General features: G+C 56.4%; 2 protein-coding genes across 7 annotated transcripts in view; one reads left to right on the forward strand and one right to left on the reverse strand.

The window, feature by feature from the left end:
• TNRC18 (trinucleotide repeat containing 18) overlaps positions 1-2,270 on the forward strand; it is a 55,092-nt gene extending 52,822 nt beyond the window's left edge. For all 4 annotated transcript variants that reach the window (XM_069029474.1, XM_069029476.1, XM_069029477.1 and 1 more), the window contains one exon: positions 27-2,270. In XM_069029474.1, the coding sequence (XP_068885575.1) occupies positions 27-233 (207 nt within the window). In that variant the 3' untranslated portion in view covers positions 234-2,270. The remainder of the gene's footprint in view (positions 1-26) is intronic.
• Positions 1,987-18,354, reverse strand: SLC29A4 (solute carrier family 29 member 4). Of its 3 annotated transcripts, XM_069029478.1 has the most exons (13): positions 18,084-18,354; positions 12,647-12,812; positions 11,687-11,843; positions 7,896-8,065; positions 7,115-7,246; positions 6,890-7,003; positions 6,682-6,810; positions 6,172-6,246; positions 5,552-5,817; positions 5,330-5,465; positions 4,588-4,775; positions 4,081-4,321; positions 1,987-4,006 (listed from the first exon to the last, which is right to left on the reverse strand). In XM_069029478.1, the coding sequence occupies exons 3-13, from the start codon at positions 11,782-11,784 to the stop codon at positions 3,864-3,866; spliced, it is 1,692 nt and encodes a 563-aa protein (XP_068885579.1). In that variant the 5' UTR covers positions 11,785-11,843; positions 12,647-12,812; positions 18,084-18,354; the 3' UTR covers positions 1,987-3,863. The 3 variants fall into 3 exon arrangements, with proteins under 3 accessions (XP_068885579.1, XP_068885580.1, XP_068885581.1); XM_069029479.1 differs by lacking the exons at positions 11,687-11,843; positions 12,647-12,812; positions 18,084-18,354 and adding an exon at positions 16,581-16,700; XM_069029480.1 differs by lacking the exons at positions 11,687-11,843; positions 12,647-12,812; positions 18,084-18,354 and adding an exon at positions 10,100-10,153.
• Between the last annotated feature and the right edge of the window lie 1,184 nt (positions 18,355-19,538).

The raw sequence follows: 19,538 nt of genomic DNA on the forward strand, positions 1-19,538 counted from the left end.
TCCTTCCTTCTGTTCCTGTTGTGCAGAGAGCCCTCTACCAGTCCTCTCACGTGGATGAAAATGATGTCCAGACCATCTCACACAAGTGTCTTGTTGTTGGTCTGGATCAATATGAGCAGATGCTAAAGACAAAGAAATACCAAGACAGTGAGGACCTCTACTACCTTGCAGGGACCTACGAGCCCACCACGGGCATGATCTTCAACACTGACGGGGTCCCTGTCATCTGCTGACCGCCCAGGGGACACATGCCACCCCCTGGGAAGGGATGGGACAAACCTGAGGACGTGCCTGTTCAGACGACATGATTGTTTCTTTCAATGCTCATTTCTGTGTCACACTACAGACAGGAGAGCGCGAGAGACGCGAGGAGGAAGGAGAGGGCTGAAGAAGGGGGTTGGGGAAGCAGTTACAGGACTCGAGGAAGGTGCCATTGGGGGGTGGTGGTCGTGCTTGAACCCTGAGGCTCTTCTGGAAGTGGCTTTAAGTAAGGTGACACTTGACCAACTTCTCCCTTCCTCCTTTTGGTCCAGGAAAGCACATGGGTCTCGTGATCATTTCACCAGCGGGACCCCCCGGCAGGAGGGATCCCTTTTGTGTCATTTTTTTCCATCAGTAACTCAGAAGCTGCCCGCACGTGGAAGGACCCTCTTGCCTTCTGCGTGCGCTCCTCTCCGTCCTTATATTCCCTTTCTTGCTTAGTTTCGCATGACCCTTTATAGGAAGGACAGGGTGAAAGAGAAAGGAGATGAGTCTCTCTCAGCGCCTCGTCTCGATCCTCTCAGCGCCTTTTTGCCGTTCCCTTTCCCTGGAGGCCCCTCTGGCAGCATGTGGAGCACGACGGGGCGGGGCTGGCCCCAGCACAGAGATGGCAGAAGAGAATCCTCCAGGCTGGAAGGAGCCAGGTGGAAGAGGAGCCAACATCCAATCTGGGGATGCTGCCTTCCCACTGCCTTGAACAGAGAGTCTGAACCCTCTGCAGCTCTGTACCCCTTCTGCCGTGCAGAAGTGCTAGAGGGAGCAAGCAGGTGGCAAGGGGGTGACACGTGGCAAACTGAGACCTTGTCTTGGAGAGTGCAGTGAGGGAGCAGGAATCGACTGGGAAAAGCTGCTGCTCGGTGCTTGGAGGAGAGAAGATCACAGGCCATTGGATTCTGGCATCCCTCACCCAGCTTTACCTGCCATGCCTTGCCTGAGCTGAGACATGGAGCTGCTGGGAAGCCTCTGCTCATCATCTGAAGGGAATGGGGACAGTGTGTGAATCTGGCTGTGCCTGCCTGCGGCGTTCCCACAGCCAGAGCCCCGCTGCCACCTTGGGCTCAGGGACGGCACCGTTCAGCTTCCTCCATCCACGGAGGAGCTGAGCTCCCACTGGGCACACGCCAGACCCGCGGCACTGCCACTGCTGCTCCAGGGTTACACCTGGCAAGAGGGAACACCGGAGGAGAACCTGAGGAGAACGATGCACCATCCTTGCACTTAAAACAAAACTCCAAGAGACGCACTGATCTTTGCAACTCCCAACTCGCACTACAGATCACTGGGACGCGGAGCGGGGCCCGGCTCGGCCCAGGCTCGGGTGGGGAGACGCTTTAGCCAAGGACAGATTGGAAACTCTCCACCCTGGTGCCGGCTGCGTACCAGAGACTGGAGGCCGGGGCTCAGGGGAGAGGGACAGCCCCGCAGAGTTCCCCCTCGACCTTTAAACAAACCACATGGTGCTGAGCTCGTACCATCTCCACCCCGGGCCACCGGCGCCTCGGCACGGCGGACAGTGACGGTTCTAGCCTGTACAGTTTTAATGTACCAAAAGACTCTTTAGCCCTCCTGTATTATAAGTCTTTAAATGGATTCAACTTTTTAATTATAAATATAAATATAAATATATATATATAAATATAAACTTTTTAAAACTGTGAAAAAAATTATGAAATTATAAAAAACAAAAAAAGAAAAAAACCCACAACGGCAGAAATGAACACAGTCTGACGTTTAGAATATTATTTTTTATTTCCTGTTGGATTGTGATTGTAAATGATCTGGGAACAGGCACACCCCCCACGCTCAAAGTGTACTGTACTTCTAGAAGCAAATTGTGTGAGCATATTTTAAAGAGCGAGAGAGAGAGCGCGCGAGAGAGATTTTATGCTAATGTTAAATAGAAAGCACTTAAAACCCACTGCCTTCTATGGAACACAAGGATATTTCAGACAATCGAGAGGAAAGGAGAGCCAGGTTTTTGTCTTTTTGTTTTGTTTTGTTTATGTTTTGTTTAAAACAATTTTTTTGGCATTCTGTTTGTTGGAGAACTCCGTGTGATCTTTTTTCATAAAAAAAAAAAAAAATTAATTGAAAAAAAGCAACCCAACGAAGCATCTTTCTTTGTCTCGCTTGTCCTGACCGTAGGGTTTTTCTCCCCTTGGTGGCAATGATGGCTTTTTGGCTCAGCCCCTGCCATGGAGAAAGACAGAACCCAGGTGCCTGGTGGCTTTTTGGGGAGAACCCGTCTGTGTGCCGTGGTGACACCGATGGACAGGACAGGACACTGGAGCAGAGGTGTCTGCTGATGGGGCCTTTAGGCTGGAGGTGTGAGTCCTCCCCCTGCCACCACGCTCAGGGCACCATGTGTTGAGGATGAAACGCTGGATTTGCTCTTTTTGGTGTGAGCTCCACTTCATACAGGCAGGAACTTGGCATGGTGCTGCAGGGGCCGGGTCGGAGCCAGGCCTGGCACTCGCTGGCTCCTTGGGCTTGATTTCCTGGGAGGTGGCACCCGCCAACTGGCAGAGCACAGTGCAGCCAGTCCCGAAACATGCTGTTGGCACCTTCTGCTGCTGCTTTCTGCTCCTCTTGGCCCATGCCCTCTCCCGTGTGCTGCCCACAGCAGTTTGCAGGCTGGTGGGGGTTTGGTGTAACCCGGTGACAAGTTCAGGCACCCCAGGTGACAAAGAGGGCCCGGAAGATGGGGAGCAGCACAAGGGGCACCCCAAGATCCAACGGGACAGGCAGCAGGCACCACCCTGTGTGTGTTTGCCAGCCCAGCCCAGCACCAGCAGTCAAGTGCCACCAGTGCCAGTGGCACAGCTAAGAACCAGCAAAGACATTTGATTATTTAATCAGCTTCACTTTTGTCCTGTGCAATAAATCTTCAAGCTCAGCAGTGGCCTGTGGATGGCACTGGCAGTGCTGTAGCCTTGAGACCCCCCCCTCCACCCCTTGCAATGGGGTAGATTCACAGTGTGGGGTGGGGGGAGGCAAGACCTGCTGCTCTTGCAGTTAGGGGAGGGTAAAACAAGACACAATAAAAAAAAATCATTTTTTCCCCAACCATCAGAAGTGAATTGGGATTTTTACACAGCAGTTGGCAGATTTAGGGAGCGAGTGTTATTTCAAGCCTTTCTTGGTGAAAACCTGCAGCACTGTCAATGGAAGTTGAAACCCACCTTCCCAGAGCCACCAGGGACTGAAGGAGTGTTTCCTTCCTCTCCTCTTCTTCTTCACCAGCCCTCCATCACCCTCCTCCCCAGTGCTGGTTCTATTCCCTTTGGGATTTGGCAGTATTTTCTTCCTCCTGTCAATGGCTTGGCGCAAACAGAAGATCCCCAGCCTTCACTGGAGAGCTGCACATTGCTGATGGGGACGTCCCCAAAAGCAACAAGAACTGGCCCCTGGGGTGGGAGGAATGTCACCCCAAGCAGTGGCCCTGCACAGTGCCAGGCTGGGCAGCACGGGCATACCAGTCCTTGTCCACCCTGGTGTGGCTTTCTGGCTCCAGGCTCCCTCCCTGAGGAGGGACATGTGGGGTGCTGGGGACCATGGTGGGCAGCAGGTCCCATCGTGTCCCCACAGCCCCGCCCCAGGGCTCAGTACCCGAAGGTAAAGGAGCCATTGGAAGTTTCGGTGTAGAAACAGGTGCTGTGGGAGGTGCTGGTGAGGCTGTAGGCAAAATAAGCCACGGCCGAGCCCAGTGTCAAGCCCGTCATGTAGGACACGGTCATGGTGTTCCCTGTGGGAATGGACATGGGCTGTCAGGGTGCTGTGGCCACACCATGTGGGATTCCCAGGAGGGCTTGGTCCTACCTGCCAGCTCCCGCTGCTCTGGGCTCACTTTGCCTGCGGCCAGGATCATGGGGACGCTGCCGAAGTAGCCATTGGTGATGCCCATGAGGAGGGAGAAGATGCAGGGCCAGGCGGGGTGGCCGAAGGTGGGCTGCCCGTTGGGGTAGACGCACATGATGAAGAGGGGGATGAAGACCACACGGAGGCAGGAGTAGACGAGGAGGTGGGTCCCTCTCCAGTCATAGGGCAGGGCAGCCAGGATCTGCAGCAAGAGGCAGAGACCCTGTTGCGGGGGGTGAGGAGGCTGGGGAGGGCCACGCCGTGCCCAAAATGGGGCAACAAGGAGACAAGATTGTGGAAAAGACCAACTGCTGTGGGAACCCAACCTTGGCTGTGCTGGTAAGCAGCAGCCTCACACTGGTTAGACACCCGTGGGTGGAGATGACCCTTGGTGGAGCCAAGTGGCTTAGAAAGAGAACACCAAAAGAGGAGAGACCCCCACTGTGCTGTCTCTGGCCTCTCTCCTACCTTGCCAACGAAGTCAGAGAGGTTGAAGATGGCCATGATGAGGATAGGGAGCCATTCCCCCAGCGTGCAGTTGTGGATCTCCGACTCCAGCCCGGGAAAGAGGCACAGCGTGATGAAGTAGGTCATGGCGATGGAGAGCATGTAGGCCCAGATGAGGCGGGACACGACATAGCGGTAGAGCAGCATGTCTGGCAGGGACAGGCAGCACAGCTCAGCCAAAACTGCAGCCTCCCCCTTGCAGAGCCTGAGAGCCTTTTCTGACCCCCAGGGGGGCCTTCAAAAAATGAGTTTGCCTCATAGTTTTGGGCACATCATTAGGAAAGGGATCACACCATCACAGAATGGTTTGGGATGGAAGGGACCATTAAGTCCCATCCAGTTCCAACCCCCTGCCATGGGCAGTGACACCTTCCACTATCCCAGGTTGCTCCAAGCCCCATCCAGCCTGGGCTTGGACAATTACAGAGATGGGGCAGCCACAGCTTCTCTGGGCAACTTGTGCCAGGGCCTCACCACCCTCACAGGGAAGAGTTTCTTGATAATAGCCCATCTAATCCTGTCCTCTTGTCAGTCTGAAGCCATTTCCCTTTGTCCTGCTACTCCACGCCCTTTTCAAAAGTCCCTCTCCAGCCTTGGGGATGATCCTGCCCCAAAACTCTGGGTTACCAATCATTTATCCCACCCTACAAAATGCAGCAAACCCACCCCATGGGCATGGCTTGCCCCTGAGCCCACCACTCACCTCGAAAGCTGGGCCAGCTCCTCTTGATCTTGGGCCGAGGGACGTCGAAGCGCATGTAGGTGCCGCTCCCAGCCAGCTCAGCTTCAGGGCCGGGGCTGCCCTGGGGGGAGCTCGGCTGCCCCTGCTCCTGGTTTTCCTGGATGAGGGGAGAGGGGACAGCAGTGCTGAGGTGCAGTGGTGAAGAACCCCAGGGGTCAGCAGGGAAACCCACCCTTGGCTTACAAATCGGACGTCCTCAGAGGTGACATCGTGGTGGACGCGGTAGCCGGTGCCAGGGTCGCCAGCCCCGCGGCTCTCGGGGAGGCCCTTGCGGGAACAGTCCGTGTAGTAGCGGACGAAGCGGGTGCGCTTCACCAGGAGGTGGAGGATGAAGCACGTCAGCTCCATGCCGATGGAGATGAAGAAGAAGATGACGGTGTTCTCCTTCTCGTCTGACAGCAGCAGCTTGGTGAAGATGCGGCTGAGCGAGATGATGACCCCAGCGGTGCCTGGTGGTGTGGGAGAGCTGTCACCCCTGGGCCCCACTGAATCCCGGCTCAGGGATCGCCATCAGCCCCTGCTATGTGGATGTGATGCTTCCCAGTATGGAGGAGTCACCAGCAGTGATTTTGGGGTGATGGAGCTCCTGGCAGACATCCCCACCTCCCGTCTGGCATGGCAGTGCCGGGACTTACAAACCAGTAAGTGCTTGGGAGCACCCTGGGGTGTCCCTGATCTGCTGGCAAGCCAGCTGGGCTGTGCTGGGGCCAGTGGGGACCCAGGTGTGACTCTCTGGGGCCCCAGGAGAAGGTGCAAGTCCATGTGGTGGGACGTGGACACGGTCAGTTGCTGTGGGTACTTACTCTCGCCTGTCATCACTCCCTGCGTGTAGCGCTTGGGCAGCAGCCCCGTGTAGCCGTAGAAGCTGGATTGCTGCACTTCAGGAGAGATGCACAGAGGGGAGAAGGGAGGATTATTGCTGCAGCTGAAACTCCAGGAAGGGGGAAGAAACCCCAGAGGGAATCCATGATGCTGTGCCAACTCGGAGCTGATCCTTGCACCAGCCTCCTTGCCCCAAAAGCAGGAGGGCCTTTTTTCCCTCACGGGATGCTTCACTATATCTGTTCCCACTAAGAGTGGCCACCAGATGTGGGGGTTTGGGATGCCACCATGGTGGCCTGGATCAGTGGTGTCGGTCACCAGTACAAGGTTTGGTGCCGGTGCCCCTGGCCAGTCCCACAGTGCCTGGACAGATGTGGAGGGGATGGAGCAGGGCTGTGAGGGTTATAGGGATCAGAGCAGAGCAGCTCAGGGATGGGGATGTTTCCCACTCCTACCTGCCATGTCCCAGCCCCAGCTGCTCTCCCACATACCTGTGCAGCCAAAGGCCACCACCCCAACAGCCACCAGGTTGATGGCGTAGGCTTGTCTGCGGCTGAACAGCTCCAGCCACACGTCGCAGATGCTGACGAAGAGCAGGGGCCCCAGGGCGAAGAGGTAGCCTGTGGGGGGGAGACAGAGGTGGTGGTGGGGGGACAGCACAGGGACAGCACTGCCTGGGGGTGCAGGGACCCCACTCACCCACAGAGATCCGGGTGTGCAAGCTCAGCAGCTCCACCAGCGCGTTGTTGAGGATGACGGCCACCAAGGCCACCAGGATGTAGGTGAGGCTCATGTCAAAGACAATGGAGGTCCCTGCAGAGAGGCAGGAGATGGGGGGACAGGAGGTCAGCTCCCTTGGAAGCAGGAATGAGCTCTCTCCCCGTTTGGGGTGTCAGGGAAGTGCTGGAGCTGCTCCAGACCTACCTGGGTATTTATGGTGCAGGTAATCCACATCGGTGATGAAGCTGTTGTAGGGCAGGAGAAATCCCACTCCGGCCAGCAGCATAGCAAAATAAATCCCATGGTATCGATCCTGGGGTTCAGGGTCCTCAGAAACTGCCCCAAAAAGTGAAAGAAAGAGAAAAAGATGTGACAGTGACACTGCTGCACCCCTGGGACCTATGTCAGACCCCAGCCTTGAGGCAATGAAATAGCCCAGCACCCTGCAGACGTACAAACACACAGCCCCAGCTATGAGAAGCTCCTTCTCTAAATAAAGACACTTCAGTGGGACACCCAGGAGGCAGGAAAACACCTGGGCTTTGTGGGGCTGATGAATTTTAATTGCAGCTAAACAAGCTGAGAGCCAAGCAGTGCAGGTAACAGCACAAGTCAAGGTGCAGGAGAGGTGGAGGCAGGTGTGGGGGTGGACAGGGCTGCCTCAGGATGTGGAGCAGGGCTGGGGTGAATCCCAGGAGCATCCCTGAGTCCTGCATGGAGGAAGACGAAGCTGCGGGCGAGCCTGGCAGGAGAACCAGGGCACCAATCCTCAACTCCTTGCCAGCCTGCAGAGTCCACTGTCACAGGATGTGCTGGCGGCTCTCATGGGTACAAAAATGGATGAAAAAAGGTATTGGGCGATTTTGTGGCATTTCAGGCTATTTGTGGCTATTAAACCCATCCCAGGAAGCTGCTACGTGGGTGTGAAACCAGTGGGGAACCCGGCTCCTGGCTGTGGATCACGTCGGGCCGTGCCTGCCCTCACCTGGCTCCATGAAGGTCAGGACACCCTTGGCCTGGCTGCCCCGCTGCAGCTCGTCCTCCTCCAGCTGGTAGCTGTCGAAGCTGAAGCTCATCACCACGTTCCCCTCCGGCGTCGCCGCCGGGCTCAGCTCCTTGAAGCGCTCGGCTCCCACCGAGCCCATCCTGGCCAACCTGAGAGGGAGAGAGAGCAGTGGCTCCTGTGTCCCCCCCCTCACCCCGGGTGATGCCAGAGGTTTGCAAGGGACAATGGCATGTGGGCGGCCCTGAGCTGTCGCCACCTCGCTGTATCACAGCGGTTCTGGTGTTTTTTCCACCTGGAAAGATGATTTCTCTGGCGCAAATGCGATCCACCAACCTTCTGAGCAGAAGTTTGGCTTTGGGGTGGTGAGCAGTGCTTGTGGGGGACCCACACGAGCCACCCCTGAGGCACAGCACAGCCTCGCTCAGCACCTCACTGGGATGCTACCAAAGAAAAACGCCACTGTGATTTCCAAAAGCAATTAGAGAAATTAATGGACGAAAACCACTCACGGAAGGCGGCTGCGGGGGAGATCCCGGCTGCCTCGGGAAGCCCTCGCTCCCTGCAGGCAGCACACTTGCTCCGGTTTATGGCCCTTTTCAGCATCTCTGCTGCCTGGGGCTGGGGCAGAGCGCCAGCCTGGGCAGACACACTCCTGCAGCCTTTCAGGGAGAGGATAGGATGCGACCCTGCTTTTTTCAGATCTGCTTCTCTGAGGGATCATAGCCCAGCACAGAGCTGCTCAGAGAGCTGCCAGAGAGACCCCAGCATCACGCTTCAGAGGGTCTGCACTGAATGCACCCCAGAATGAGCTCTTCAAACACCCAGCATCCTCCAGTGACCCCACCAGAGCCACCCAAAATATGTTTCTTCCCTGCGGTTCAACCTCAGGGGGCTGCTCTGAATTCCTTGTACCAGTTGCTCGATGCCAGCCTGTCCCCAGCCCACCTCCTGCAGATTTCCCTGGCATCCAGGGGTGGTGGTGGGGAAAAATAATCTCCTCCAAGGCAGTAGGTTGAGTCAGGCAAGAGAGGAAAAATCAATGACAGTGATTTCTTTGGTCTTCCTGCCAGACATGGCGTTTGCAGGAGCAGAGAGGTTTTCCAGCTGCCAGGATGTGCTGGATGCTGGAGGGCCCTGAGGTGGGGGGCAAACGTGTTGCCCACAGACCCTGTGAGCGAGTTCCTAGAGCCTAAAATGCTTCTCTTGCTGCAGGGACGGGTGCACAGGGCAGCACTGCCCCGGCCCCGAGGCTGTGCTGAGGTCACAGCACTGCTGTGGGGCTGGGATGGGGTCCCTCCTCCCGCATCATGCTGGGGTTGACCCCAAGCCTGCCCATCCCGGAGCCCCGCGAGCAGAACAACCCAGCAGGGCACGTTATGTTGGGGACACCGCTCCATCCTGCTGCTCCCAGAGGAGCTGTCTGCAATCCCCTTCACCCACACCCTCCTGTGCCTGCTGCCACCCCAGAAAATAAAACCCAGCGGGAAGCATCTCCCGGGATGCCGGAAAGCCTGTTGCAGGGCTTTTCCATAGCAGGAATCCCAGCTGGAAATGCCTCGTACGCACTGTGTGTGGCCCAAACTTCCCGGGGCCAGGAGCAGAGCGGGATGCGGGATGCGCTGCACAGCCGCGGCGCTGGACCAGCCTCCGGCACTCTCCGCCTCGCTCCCCCGAGCATCCCTGCGCCGCCGTAAATTGGATTTTCTCCTCCCGCTGGATTTACATCCGTCTGCCCCTACGGATTTACACCCTGCCACCCCTGTTGCCCCAGTAGGGGAGCGGGGGCGTTTCTCCATCGCGGGCAGGGGTGGGAGGTCTCACCCGAGAGGAGCCCTTGCCCCGCTGCCCCCCGGCTTTGCGTGAGCCCCGGGCACCGCAGCCCCGTGTTAGGGCAGAAGAGCGTTTTTTGCTCTGGCAGAAGGGTCCCCCGACATCTTACCAGCGGCGAAGTTGCCACAGACGGGGGGAATTCAGTAACCCACGTCCCCGGTCTGAAGGAGAAGCTCCTGGCCGAAGGGAGCGCGGGGAACGCGGCCCCGGCCGCGCCCGGAGGATGCTCGGGGGGGGCCGGGAAGATGCTCAGTGGGGCCAGGGCGGGCAGGGGCTCGGCGCGGCGGCTTCCCCTCCTTTCCCCCGCTCCCCGGCGGTCCCGGCCGAGCCCAACAGGTCGCGGCGGTTCTTACCTCGCTCGGCCGCGGCGGCTCTGCGGCACCGGCGCTGGCCCGCCCCGCTCAGCCCCGGCGGCCGCCGGCCCCCGGCCCCGCCATACCGGAGCCTCCGCCGGGAGGGGGCCGGCACCGAGTGCGGCGGCGGCGCGGAGCGGGGGCGGCCCCGGGTCTGCCTCCCCCCGGGTCTGCCTCCCGCCCGCCCCCCGCTCCTCCCCCGAGCCCCCCCGGCGGCCCCGGGTCCGCGGGAGCGGCTTTCCCGAAGCACGCCCGTACCCCTGTCCATAGGCACCGCCTGTAGGTACCGCCTATAGGTACTGGCTAGAGGTGCCTTAGAGGGATATCGGAGGTCCGGAGCTAATTGCAAAGAGAGATTAATTAGGAAGAAAGCCCCGGTAATTTCATTCAGGGCATGAGCTTTTCAGGGACAGGGTCGTTCCTGCCTTGCGAAGGGTTTTGTCGTTAAGAGGAGCTGATGGGATCAGGATGGATGGATAGATGGATTGCAGCTCTGGCTGCCAGAACACAGCAATGCCCCAGCTTTTTGAGGAAACAACCAAGATCTCTGATCCCCTGCATAACCAGGGAGTGGAAGCAGAGGAGTAAGGGAGCCAGCAGCATGGGGCAATGTGGATATCTGTGTCCCCAAGGCGGGTGATCCAGGCAGGGACCCCGTGGGTGTCCCCACCCCTCCTGGGCTGGGAGAGCTGGCCCAGGCTGCAAGCTCCATCACGGGGATCTGTTGCTGTGGGGTTTTCTACAGGAGCAGCAAGGCACAGAACGGGGACTCAGCCCCCTGCCAGCAAACTGGGTGAGAGCTCTGGGGGATCAGCCCTTGCTGGGCTCTGCCCCCCCGGAGTGTGTGAGGATGGAGGCAGCGGGAAGGAGGAGACGAACCATCCCTGCTCCCAGGCCGTGGCTGCACCGCGCCGGGCTGTGAATTACAATCTCCTCGCAGTCAATAATTGCTGCGTTGTGTAAATCAGCGCGCGGGGCCGGGGGATGCGCTGCTGCTGCTGCTGCTGCTGCCAGAGGAAATTAGAGACACAGCCGCCTGTGCTGCCTCAGCCGCCCTTCTGCCGGGAGCAGGGCTGAGAAAAGGGTCTCCTGCAAATTCATCGCAGGGAAGAAAACAGGCCAGGTGGAAATTTCCATCTTTTCCTCTTTGACTGAAATAGCCGGAGTTTGGCTCAAAGCGCACCCGACTGCTGTGCCAAGCACGGCCTGGGGCCGGGGCTCAGCCTTCCCTGCTCCCCTCTGGGCTGAGCACCTGCACAGCTCGGCCCTCTGGTGCAAAGGGGGATTTTTTGGGCTGTTTGCTTTGGCAGGCTTGTTCAGCTCTAATTGCACAGTGTCATTGTAAAATCTCAAAGCACCTCACTCCCCTTGGGGTACAACCCCTTGCTCTACACCTGACCCCATCACTCTCTTCCAAGAACCTTGAAAATGTAAAAAAAAGGGGGGGTGAGTGTGGTGGGGGTTCCCTGGCCGTATCTGCCACTGGTTGGCACCCAGACAGTGAGAGTGCTCCATGAAAAGAGCAGGATGAGCTGAAGCATATGTGCACCCGCCTTTTCCCAGCACTCGCCAGGCAGCATTACTCACCACAGGGATTCCCCCCAGGAGCCGGTTCTCCCCATTCCAAAGCCCCAGGAATAGAACCAGGGGTGGTCCTTTAAAGACAACCAAGCCGAGGGGAGCATCTCAGCTCCCAAAAGGATGTGGCGCTCTCTGAGCCGCAGGAGATGCCGCAAGCGAACACCTGGTGACAAAGATCAAGCCCCTGAGTTTTAGCATCCTCTCCAAAATCACACGATCAAGAGATCCCCATTCCAGGGGACAAGGGGGGGTTCCCTTTCAACTACTCCTGCTGTGGGTGAGGCAGACCCATGCTGGGATACTCGAGTACTGCTACAGCTTGGAGGGCTACAGGAAACACAGGGAGATGAACTCATCAGGGTGAACTTCTCTGGGTGCTTTCTCTCTGCTTTCTCGATTCACAAGGGCAGTGTTAGACACAAACAACACTGTCCCCCCCGCCCAAGGCGCCCCCTGAGCATGGGCAGGCTGAGCTGCTTCTGCCTGACAAGGGTATGGGGGTCCCATGGGCTGGGCTCTCCTGGTGTTTTGCTGGGCTCTTAAATTTTTTAAGCTGGCCCTGAATAATTCAACTTCCATATAGTTGGCTCAAGGTTGGTGAGCTCAGATGCTCCTTGGGTTTCTGCTTGACCCACTTTAACAGCCAGGAAAGTCAGCCAGGCGTGGTGCTCCTGGTCCCAGGCATCCTGGTCCCTGTGGCATGAGGGACATCCCTTACACACAGCCCCAGCCTGGAGTCTTGCCCCTGCACCTCACATCCAACAACCTCATCCCTCACCCACACTGCAGATTTCTAGAGGCATTTTTTCCTTCTCCTGCCTCTCCCTGCTGTCCCATGGCTCCCAGCATGAGTGGGTGCATCCCAACAGAGTTTGCAGGATTACAAGGAGGGATTTGCTTGGCTCCATGAACCAGCCAACACCCTGTGGCCACCTTGCCACAGCTCCTTGCTATGCAGGGCCTCACCTCAGTTCCCAGGAGCCTGGATGAACACTGACTAATCCTGCCGGCAGAATAAGAAGCTGCTGATTCATTTGGCTTCGAGATGCTGGATTAGGACGATCTCCAGAAATGTCCTGTATTGTTGTTTTTTCCTTGTCCTTCCAGCCGAGTCAGGTTTTATTAATCATTGCTGTTGCAGAGGGGAGAGGAAGGAGAGACCTTTCAGTTGTCTGCAGACCAAAAACCTCAAGCTAAGGCTTTAAACTCTTGGGGACCATGGGAAGGGGCTGTCCCTGCTGTCCCCATCCCTGTGGACACAGCCACAAGCCATCCCTTGGCTAAGAGCTCCTTAACCAAGCCCTGCTCACCCTGCCAGGCTGCCCTGGTTCTTCTGTGCCCAGTGGGTGTCCCCTCTGCACCAGCTGGGGTGGGTGACACTAAGAGGGGACAGAAAAAGGGATGAGGCATCTGCACCTCCCTTCCCACACCCAGTGCTCCCTCACTCAGTGCTCCCGGGAGCGCTGTGCATCCATCTTTTCCGCTTCACGGGAAGAGGAAGCCTTTCTCAAGGCTGCAATCCCCTCTTGGAAAAGCTCCTTTAAACAGCATTGCATCCTTTGCATCCTTACCCGGGGTCTGCTCCCAGCGCCGGCCCAGCGTGTCGTGCCAGCACCAGGAGCATCCTTGGCAGCAGTGGCTTTGCACAGAGACGGCGGGGATTAATCAGGGATGTTGCCTGTTGGCCGGAGTCACACTTGGGGGATTACTGGGGCCTGCAAGGAGCGGGGAGTAGCCAGAGAATTTGTTCAATGCAAGTGGAGGGGTTTGTCACAATCCGATTGCAGGCGAACAGAAATCCCCAGTGCTGGCAGGAGCTCAGCACTGGAGGCCGCAGGGATTAACTGGTTTTTCCCCAAGCTTTGCAGCAAGGCCAGGGTGGGAGGAGATGCTCTAAGCCCAAAGCTCTGGGTTTAAAACCTCCAGGGAGATGCAGGGGCTGAGCTGAGCTGAGCATGAGCTTTGGGGCACCCAAGCCTTGTCCCAAGGCCAAGAACCAAATTCTTTCACGTGGATGCCCCAGTTCTCCTGCAAGGCATTACTCTGCATCCCTCCCTGCCCTCAAACCAGCCTGGGAGAGCTGGAGAAACCCTGGGAGGATACCCATGGCCTTTGCATTCCCCTCGCTCCTCTTTGTTGGAACAGATTTGCATCCATCACTAATTAATCCAAGATGAGCTCCTAATTCAGCTCCTTGATTGCAACTTTGCATAATTGCTGCACGCACCAGGCAGAGTGGCAGGACGGGATAAAAAAAGGAGACAATCAGTGGTGGGCGTAGAGGAAACAACGCCGGGAAGGGCCGGTTCAGCTCGCTCCCACTCACCGGGCTATTTACAGACACAGGTTGAGAGAGATTTTTCTCTGGAAGGAGAAAATGGTGACAGTTACTCTTGGAGGGGGTGTTTTCCCCCGTGCTGTGCTCACAAAGGGCCTCGCCAGCAGCCACAAAACCCTCAGGCAGTGGGAAATCCAGGAATTACAGGCCAACCTTTTTTGCTATTCCTGTCATCGCTGCTGCCCTCCTCCCCAGGCTCCCCTTTCCCCAGTTCCCCAGCACTGTCTGTAGGTTTCAGAGCAAGCATTCCACCAAGGTGAGCAGGCAAATGCATCCCCCTGAGGTTCCAGGCCTCTGCCCCAGTCACCGGGTGCATCACACCCCATGTCTGTGAAGGCTGTTAAACCCCCCAAAACAAGGCCCAGAGGCCACCCCAGGGAATGCAAATCCACAGCATGAAGGAGGTCGGGAAGTGTCGTGAGGGTGAGCCGACGGCAGCCCTTGGTGGCATAAAAAGTAGGAAAACCCCTCCTTTTCCTGCCAGAGATGCCCAAGCCATTCCCACATGGCTCCAGCAGGCACCCGGGCACCCAGGGGTGAAGCACCCCGAGCATGCACCACCACATAGGATCGTGCACATCGATTGTGTGCACACAAATAAACGCTGATACTGGCTCAGGGGTTATTCTGCCACCTTCCTCTTCCTTCTCCACTCGCCTCCCACCCACAGCCATCCCCCTCCCCAGTGAACACCTCCACGCACCCCAAAAGCTGAGCGACAGGGCAGCAAACAGCAGCGGACAGGTCAGCCTCACGCTCCCTATTCACGGCCCGCCCTGCAAAAGAAAAGCCACTTTCAGCTCCAGCCTTTTCTCTGGAAAAATGCAGCTCCCAGTGCAGGGGCCCCTTTGCTGGCCCCACGGTGGGGGTTGGAAGGGGGTTTGGGCAGCCAGGCTGGCCCCATCACCCCTCTTAATCAGCCGGGGCATGCATGCAGCCTAATGCTGTCGCGAAGATTTGGGCACTATTGACACACAGGGCGCATTAAACGCCTTACGGGGGATTTGCATAAGCTCAGGGAGGGAGGAAGAGTGCGGAGAAAAGTGTCGACAATGGGAAAGTAAATGCATTAAAGTGCTTAGGGGGAAAAAAATCTGATAAAGGAATAAACCAGTTAAGGGAATATATTACTCATAGCCCTGTTATTCAAATCCTGCCTTATAGGAAATCCTCTTAAAGCGATCACCTGATTGTGTGTTAAATTCCTAATTGAATAATAAAAGAATTATGTATTTCTTCCATAATGGCACAAATATGGGAGCCCACGAGGATGCTCGGTGAGGGGGGAGGTGGTGGCAGAGGAGATGAGGGGAGAGGGGTCCTGGGGCAGCAGCAGCATCCAGGAGGATGTGATGGGAGACGTGGGAGTTGGGAGGGATGGCTGGGGAAGGGGAAAGTTGCAGGGCTGAGTGACTTTGCATAGTGGAGACCTTTGCTGGGATGAGTGTAGGAATGATGGTGCCTAGCAGGAGAAAGAGTTGATGGAAATCCAGGGCTCCTCCAGCCCCACTGGTGCAAGAGCTGAGAGAAGACACCAAATGTGGCCCCTTGCCCTGGAGCTGCTGGGAGCACAGCAACTGCAGCCCGAGATGCAGGCAAAGGGAACTCCGAGGGGGCTGCTGAGGAGCAGAGGGAGGGCTCTGGAGGCTGCAGGAGAGGCTCAGCCCCTGCTGCCTCCTCCTTTCCCCAGCCAGGGCTGAGGGCGATGCCTGCACGGCCTCTCCTGATGCTGCTGCCCTTCCCCCACCTCCACACTATAAATAAGATGCAAAAAGAGGAGAGAAAAAAAAGAAAATAAGAAAAGAGCACATCACCTGGCACTCAGGAGGTGAGGGAGAACAGCAGGACTGACATGCACCAAACCCTCAGACTGTGCAAGGAGGGTGGGGATGGAAAGGGGGGGAGAAACAAAAGAGCTAAAAATAGCCCAGGGAGCTGCTTTCTTCCCGGAGATCATTCTCTTTTTTTCTACCCAGCTGTTTCATTTCATAAACAGGATTATTTATTTATTTCTCCCTCTCTTCACTCCACTTTTTACTTATGTTTTCTATTTAGTCAACACCACTTTACCCATCCTCACATCTCCTTTAAATGCAAGGTAAAAACCAAAACAAAACACCCAAAACCAAGGAAAAAAAAAAACCCTGAAACCAACAGCCTTGATGCCTCCTGCAATGTCTTGCTTTGCTACAGCTCTTTATAAGTAATTAAATATCCCAGAGTTGCACCTGCTAATGCAAACTCCGATACCAATAAGTGGCAGCGGTGAGGGCAGAGGCAGCAGCTGAGAAAACAAAGCACCAGTGCCCAGCAAGCCCCAGCCAAGCTCCAGGCTGCCAGAGGCTTTTTATTAGGCAGGATTGGGTTGCTGGAGCCAGGCTGAGGTCCCAGTCCAGGGTGAGTGTGGGAGCAGGAAGAAAGCAGGGTTTGCAGGGAGGTGGGTCTGGAGTTATCCTCACGGAATTTAAGCTAAGCTTGTGCAGGGCAGGGGGGAGCAAAGCCCCCCCCCCCCCCCCCAATTCCCAGGGGAGACCCCCAAGCCCCAGAGTTTGCTCCACTCACATCTCCAGCAGTGCCCGCACCTCCTCCTCGATCCTGCATCCTCCAGCAGCAGCCAGGGAAATCAGGGATGACAGGAGCAGTTAATTTGAGCCTGCAGAGGCCATCTTCCCGTGGATGTGTTGTTTTGTTTCCAAACAGACTTTTAATAACGAATTTGGGATGGTAAAGAGAAAAAGCTTCATCCTGATCTCTTGAAATGCAAATTGCCTTTTCACCCCGGGAGAGATGAAAGGCTATTTCCTATCTGAAAAGTTAAAAAGGGCTGAGATAATGTCCCTGGCTTTGTCTCCCCACTTTCATTTCCAAAATTGTTTTTGGGTGAGGAGAGGAGAGATGCTCTGCATGATTTCACTACGCTTGGTGCCCATAGAGAGCAGGGGGGTCCTCAGGGGACACCTGGAGCAGAGACCCCTGTGCCCTGATGGTGCAGAGGGAGGGGACACAGCCCGGGGTCTGTATTCCAGCCCTGCTTCAGCCAACAGCAGAGGTTGTGGGGCCAGGTGAAGCTCAGGGTTTTGCCCTCCCCTGCCAGAACGGAATTTTTGGGCCCAGTTCCAAAAGCTGCGGCGTTATCTGCTCAGGAAAACGCAGCAGAGCAGTGGCACAGCCACACAGCTGAAGCCAGACACACTCTGCTCTGGCCCCACCACAGTCCCCTCATCCCAGCATGGCTGGATCAAGCCTCAGGCAGGAGCTTGTGGCACACACAGCAGCCAAGCACCCTCTGCCTCCCCCAGCAGTTCTGGCTCAGGGGCTGGGTGAAGGCAAACACAGCAGTATTTTTTCTCCCCCCTCATGTTCTGCTCTGGGTCAAGGAGCAAGTGCAAGGCAGATGCCCTCAGCACGCACAGAAGGGGCTGCAGAGAGCTGCTGAAGAAGCAGATGAGGGATGTCCTGGGAGTAAACAAGGGAAGGAGCATGGATGCACCAAGGGGAAAAGGCTGGAATGCTGCCAGCAAAAGACCAGGGAAGTTATGGGAGGAAAAAGACTGGGATGCTTCTACAGAACATGCAGGGATGCTCTGGAGGAGAAAAGGCTTGGATGCTCCCAGGGAAGGAGCAGGGAGGCTCTCAGAAAGGAAAGAACATGGGTGTTCCAGGAAAAGAAGATTGGTATGGTCCCAGGGAAGGGAAGAAAGAACAGGGATGCTCTGGGAGCAGAAGGCTGGGATGGTCCTGGGGAAGGGACAGGGACACTCCGTGGCCCCAGGGCCCTGCAGCTCCATCCAACAGCTGCACAACAGCAGAGCACAGCTCCCCACTGATGGCCCCCAGCAGCCTTCCCTTCATCAGCCACACGCCCATCCCTTTGCCTGCCGTCCACAGATAAAATAAATTATCAGCCCTGATCTGGAGCTGCTGAGGAGCAGTGGCTGACATGCCTGGAAGGGCTTTGCCAGTGTCACCAGCCTGCCCCAAGCAGGGAGGAGGGCACAGCAGTGACAAGGGAGATGCTGGGAAGGTACACACCAGGCTGGCACCCAAAAGTGACTCTGTACCCACCGTGTGGACAAGGTGGCTCTGATCACACGGACAAAGCAGATCTGTGCCCTTGCATCACTTGGTGCTTCCCAGCTCTGGACTACACTTGTGGAGAAACGAGTCTCTCTCTCAGGGCCTTCCTTGCCCCTGCAAAACAGTATCCAAAATATCAAAACACTGCCAAAATCCTCTAGCTTACTTTATGGACTTACCCAGACACAGCAATCTTCAAATCCTTTATTATAGCCTGTAATTGCGTAAAACGCTCTGCTAAAAACCCCAGCCCAAAACATAACCCAGTGCTGGAGGAGGCAGCATCAGCTGTCCTCAGCTCCAGCAAGCTGGGCACAATGCCCTCATTAGCTCACAGTGCATCATTAATTAGCCAAAAAAGTCTCTGCCAAGGCCCTGTCTGAGACTTACGTGGGTTGGATGTGGCACGGGAGAGGTGAGTGCTCAGGCACCAGCTGGGAGTGGGTGCTGCAAAGAGAGACAAGCTGCTCCTAAGCCTGGGCAGGATCAGAGTGGTGCTGGTGCTCACCTCTGGCTGCTGGACCCCAGCACTGCCCCAGCATCTCCTTTCTGCCCACTGGCTCTAAAAATGAGTGATTCTGCATCAACCTTGCAACCCAGCCAGGCCCGGGGCTGTGTGAGCTGCTCTGCCCAGTTCCTCACTCCTTGCTCTGCTCCCAGCAGTCTGTTGAGCTCAGCCACAGCCTAAGTGGGGCTGTTCACACCAGGATTGTGCTTCTACTCAGTTATTTCATCTTGGACTCAAGTCCTGCATAGTGAAGGGTCTCAGGGCCTCACCACTGGGCAGATCATCACAGCTACACCCAAGAGCCTACTCAGTACCAAGAGAAAGCATACCAGGGAGGAACACAGGCACGAGTCCATGTTTGCCTTTACAGTTAGATAAATAATTGGAAATGGGATTGCTCAGTCCCTTCCCTGGAAATTCATGCTCAGTGGGCCAAACAGTACCAACAGACAGATGTGAAACTGCTGATGTGAAGGCAACCATGGCTGCCTATTTCAGGGCTGGGTATGGCCCACTGCTCACAATTTTTCTTATGCTTACTGGAGAATATTCTGTTTCACTCCCCTAGAGCAGAAGGAGAGGGGCTGTTGGACCTCCCAAAACATCAGTGGGTCTGGATGACTCTATCCACCTGGGGCACAGGGAACAGAGGAGCTGTTGGCATCACCACTGCAGATGGAAGTCACTGCCACTTCCTGAATCCACCAGCAGCTTCCCTCAGATCTTCGGTTTGCTCCAGGCAGGAGACAGGGAAACATCACCAGCAGCCGAGTGAACAGTTTAGAGACACTCATCTGAGCTAAGAGAGCCTGTTTTGCCTGGAGCAAAGGGAGGCACAAAGCAGCAGCGACAGGGCAGCATTGCCCTCCAGAGCTGGATCAGGGGAGGCGGCGTCTGCAGCTCCTCAGCCAAGGCCTCGCCGTGAAAAAGCCACA

The sequence above is a fragment of the Aphelocoma coerulescens genome, chromosome 14 (genome assembly GCF_041296385.1).
Source record: "Aphelocoma coerulescens isolate FSJ_1873_10779 chromosome 14, UR_Acoe_1.0, whole genome shotgun sequence".
Taxonomy (NCBI): Eukaryota; Metazoa; Chordata; class Aves; order Passeriformes; family Corvidae; genus Aphelocoma; species Aphelocoma coerulescens.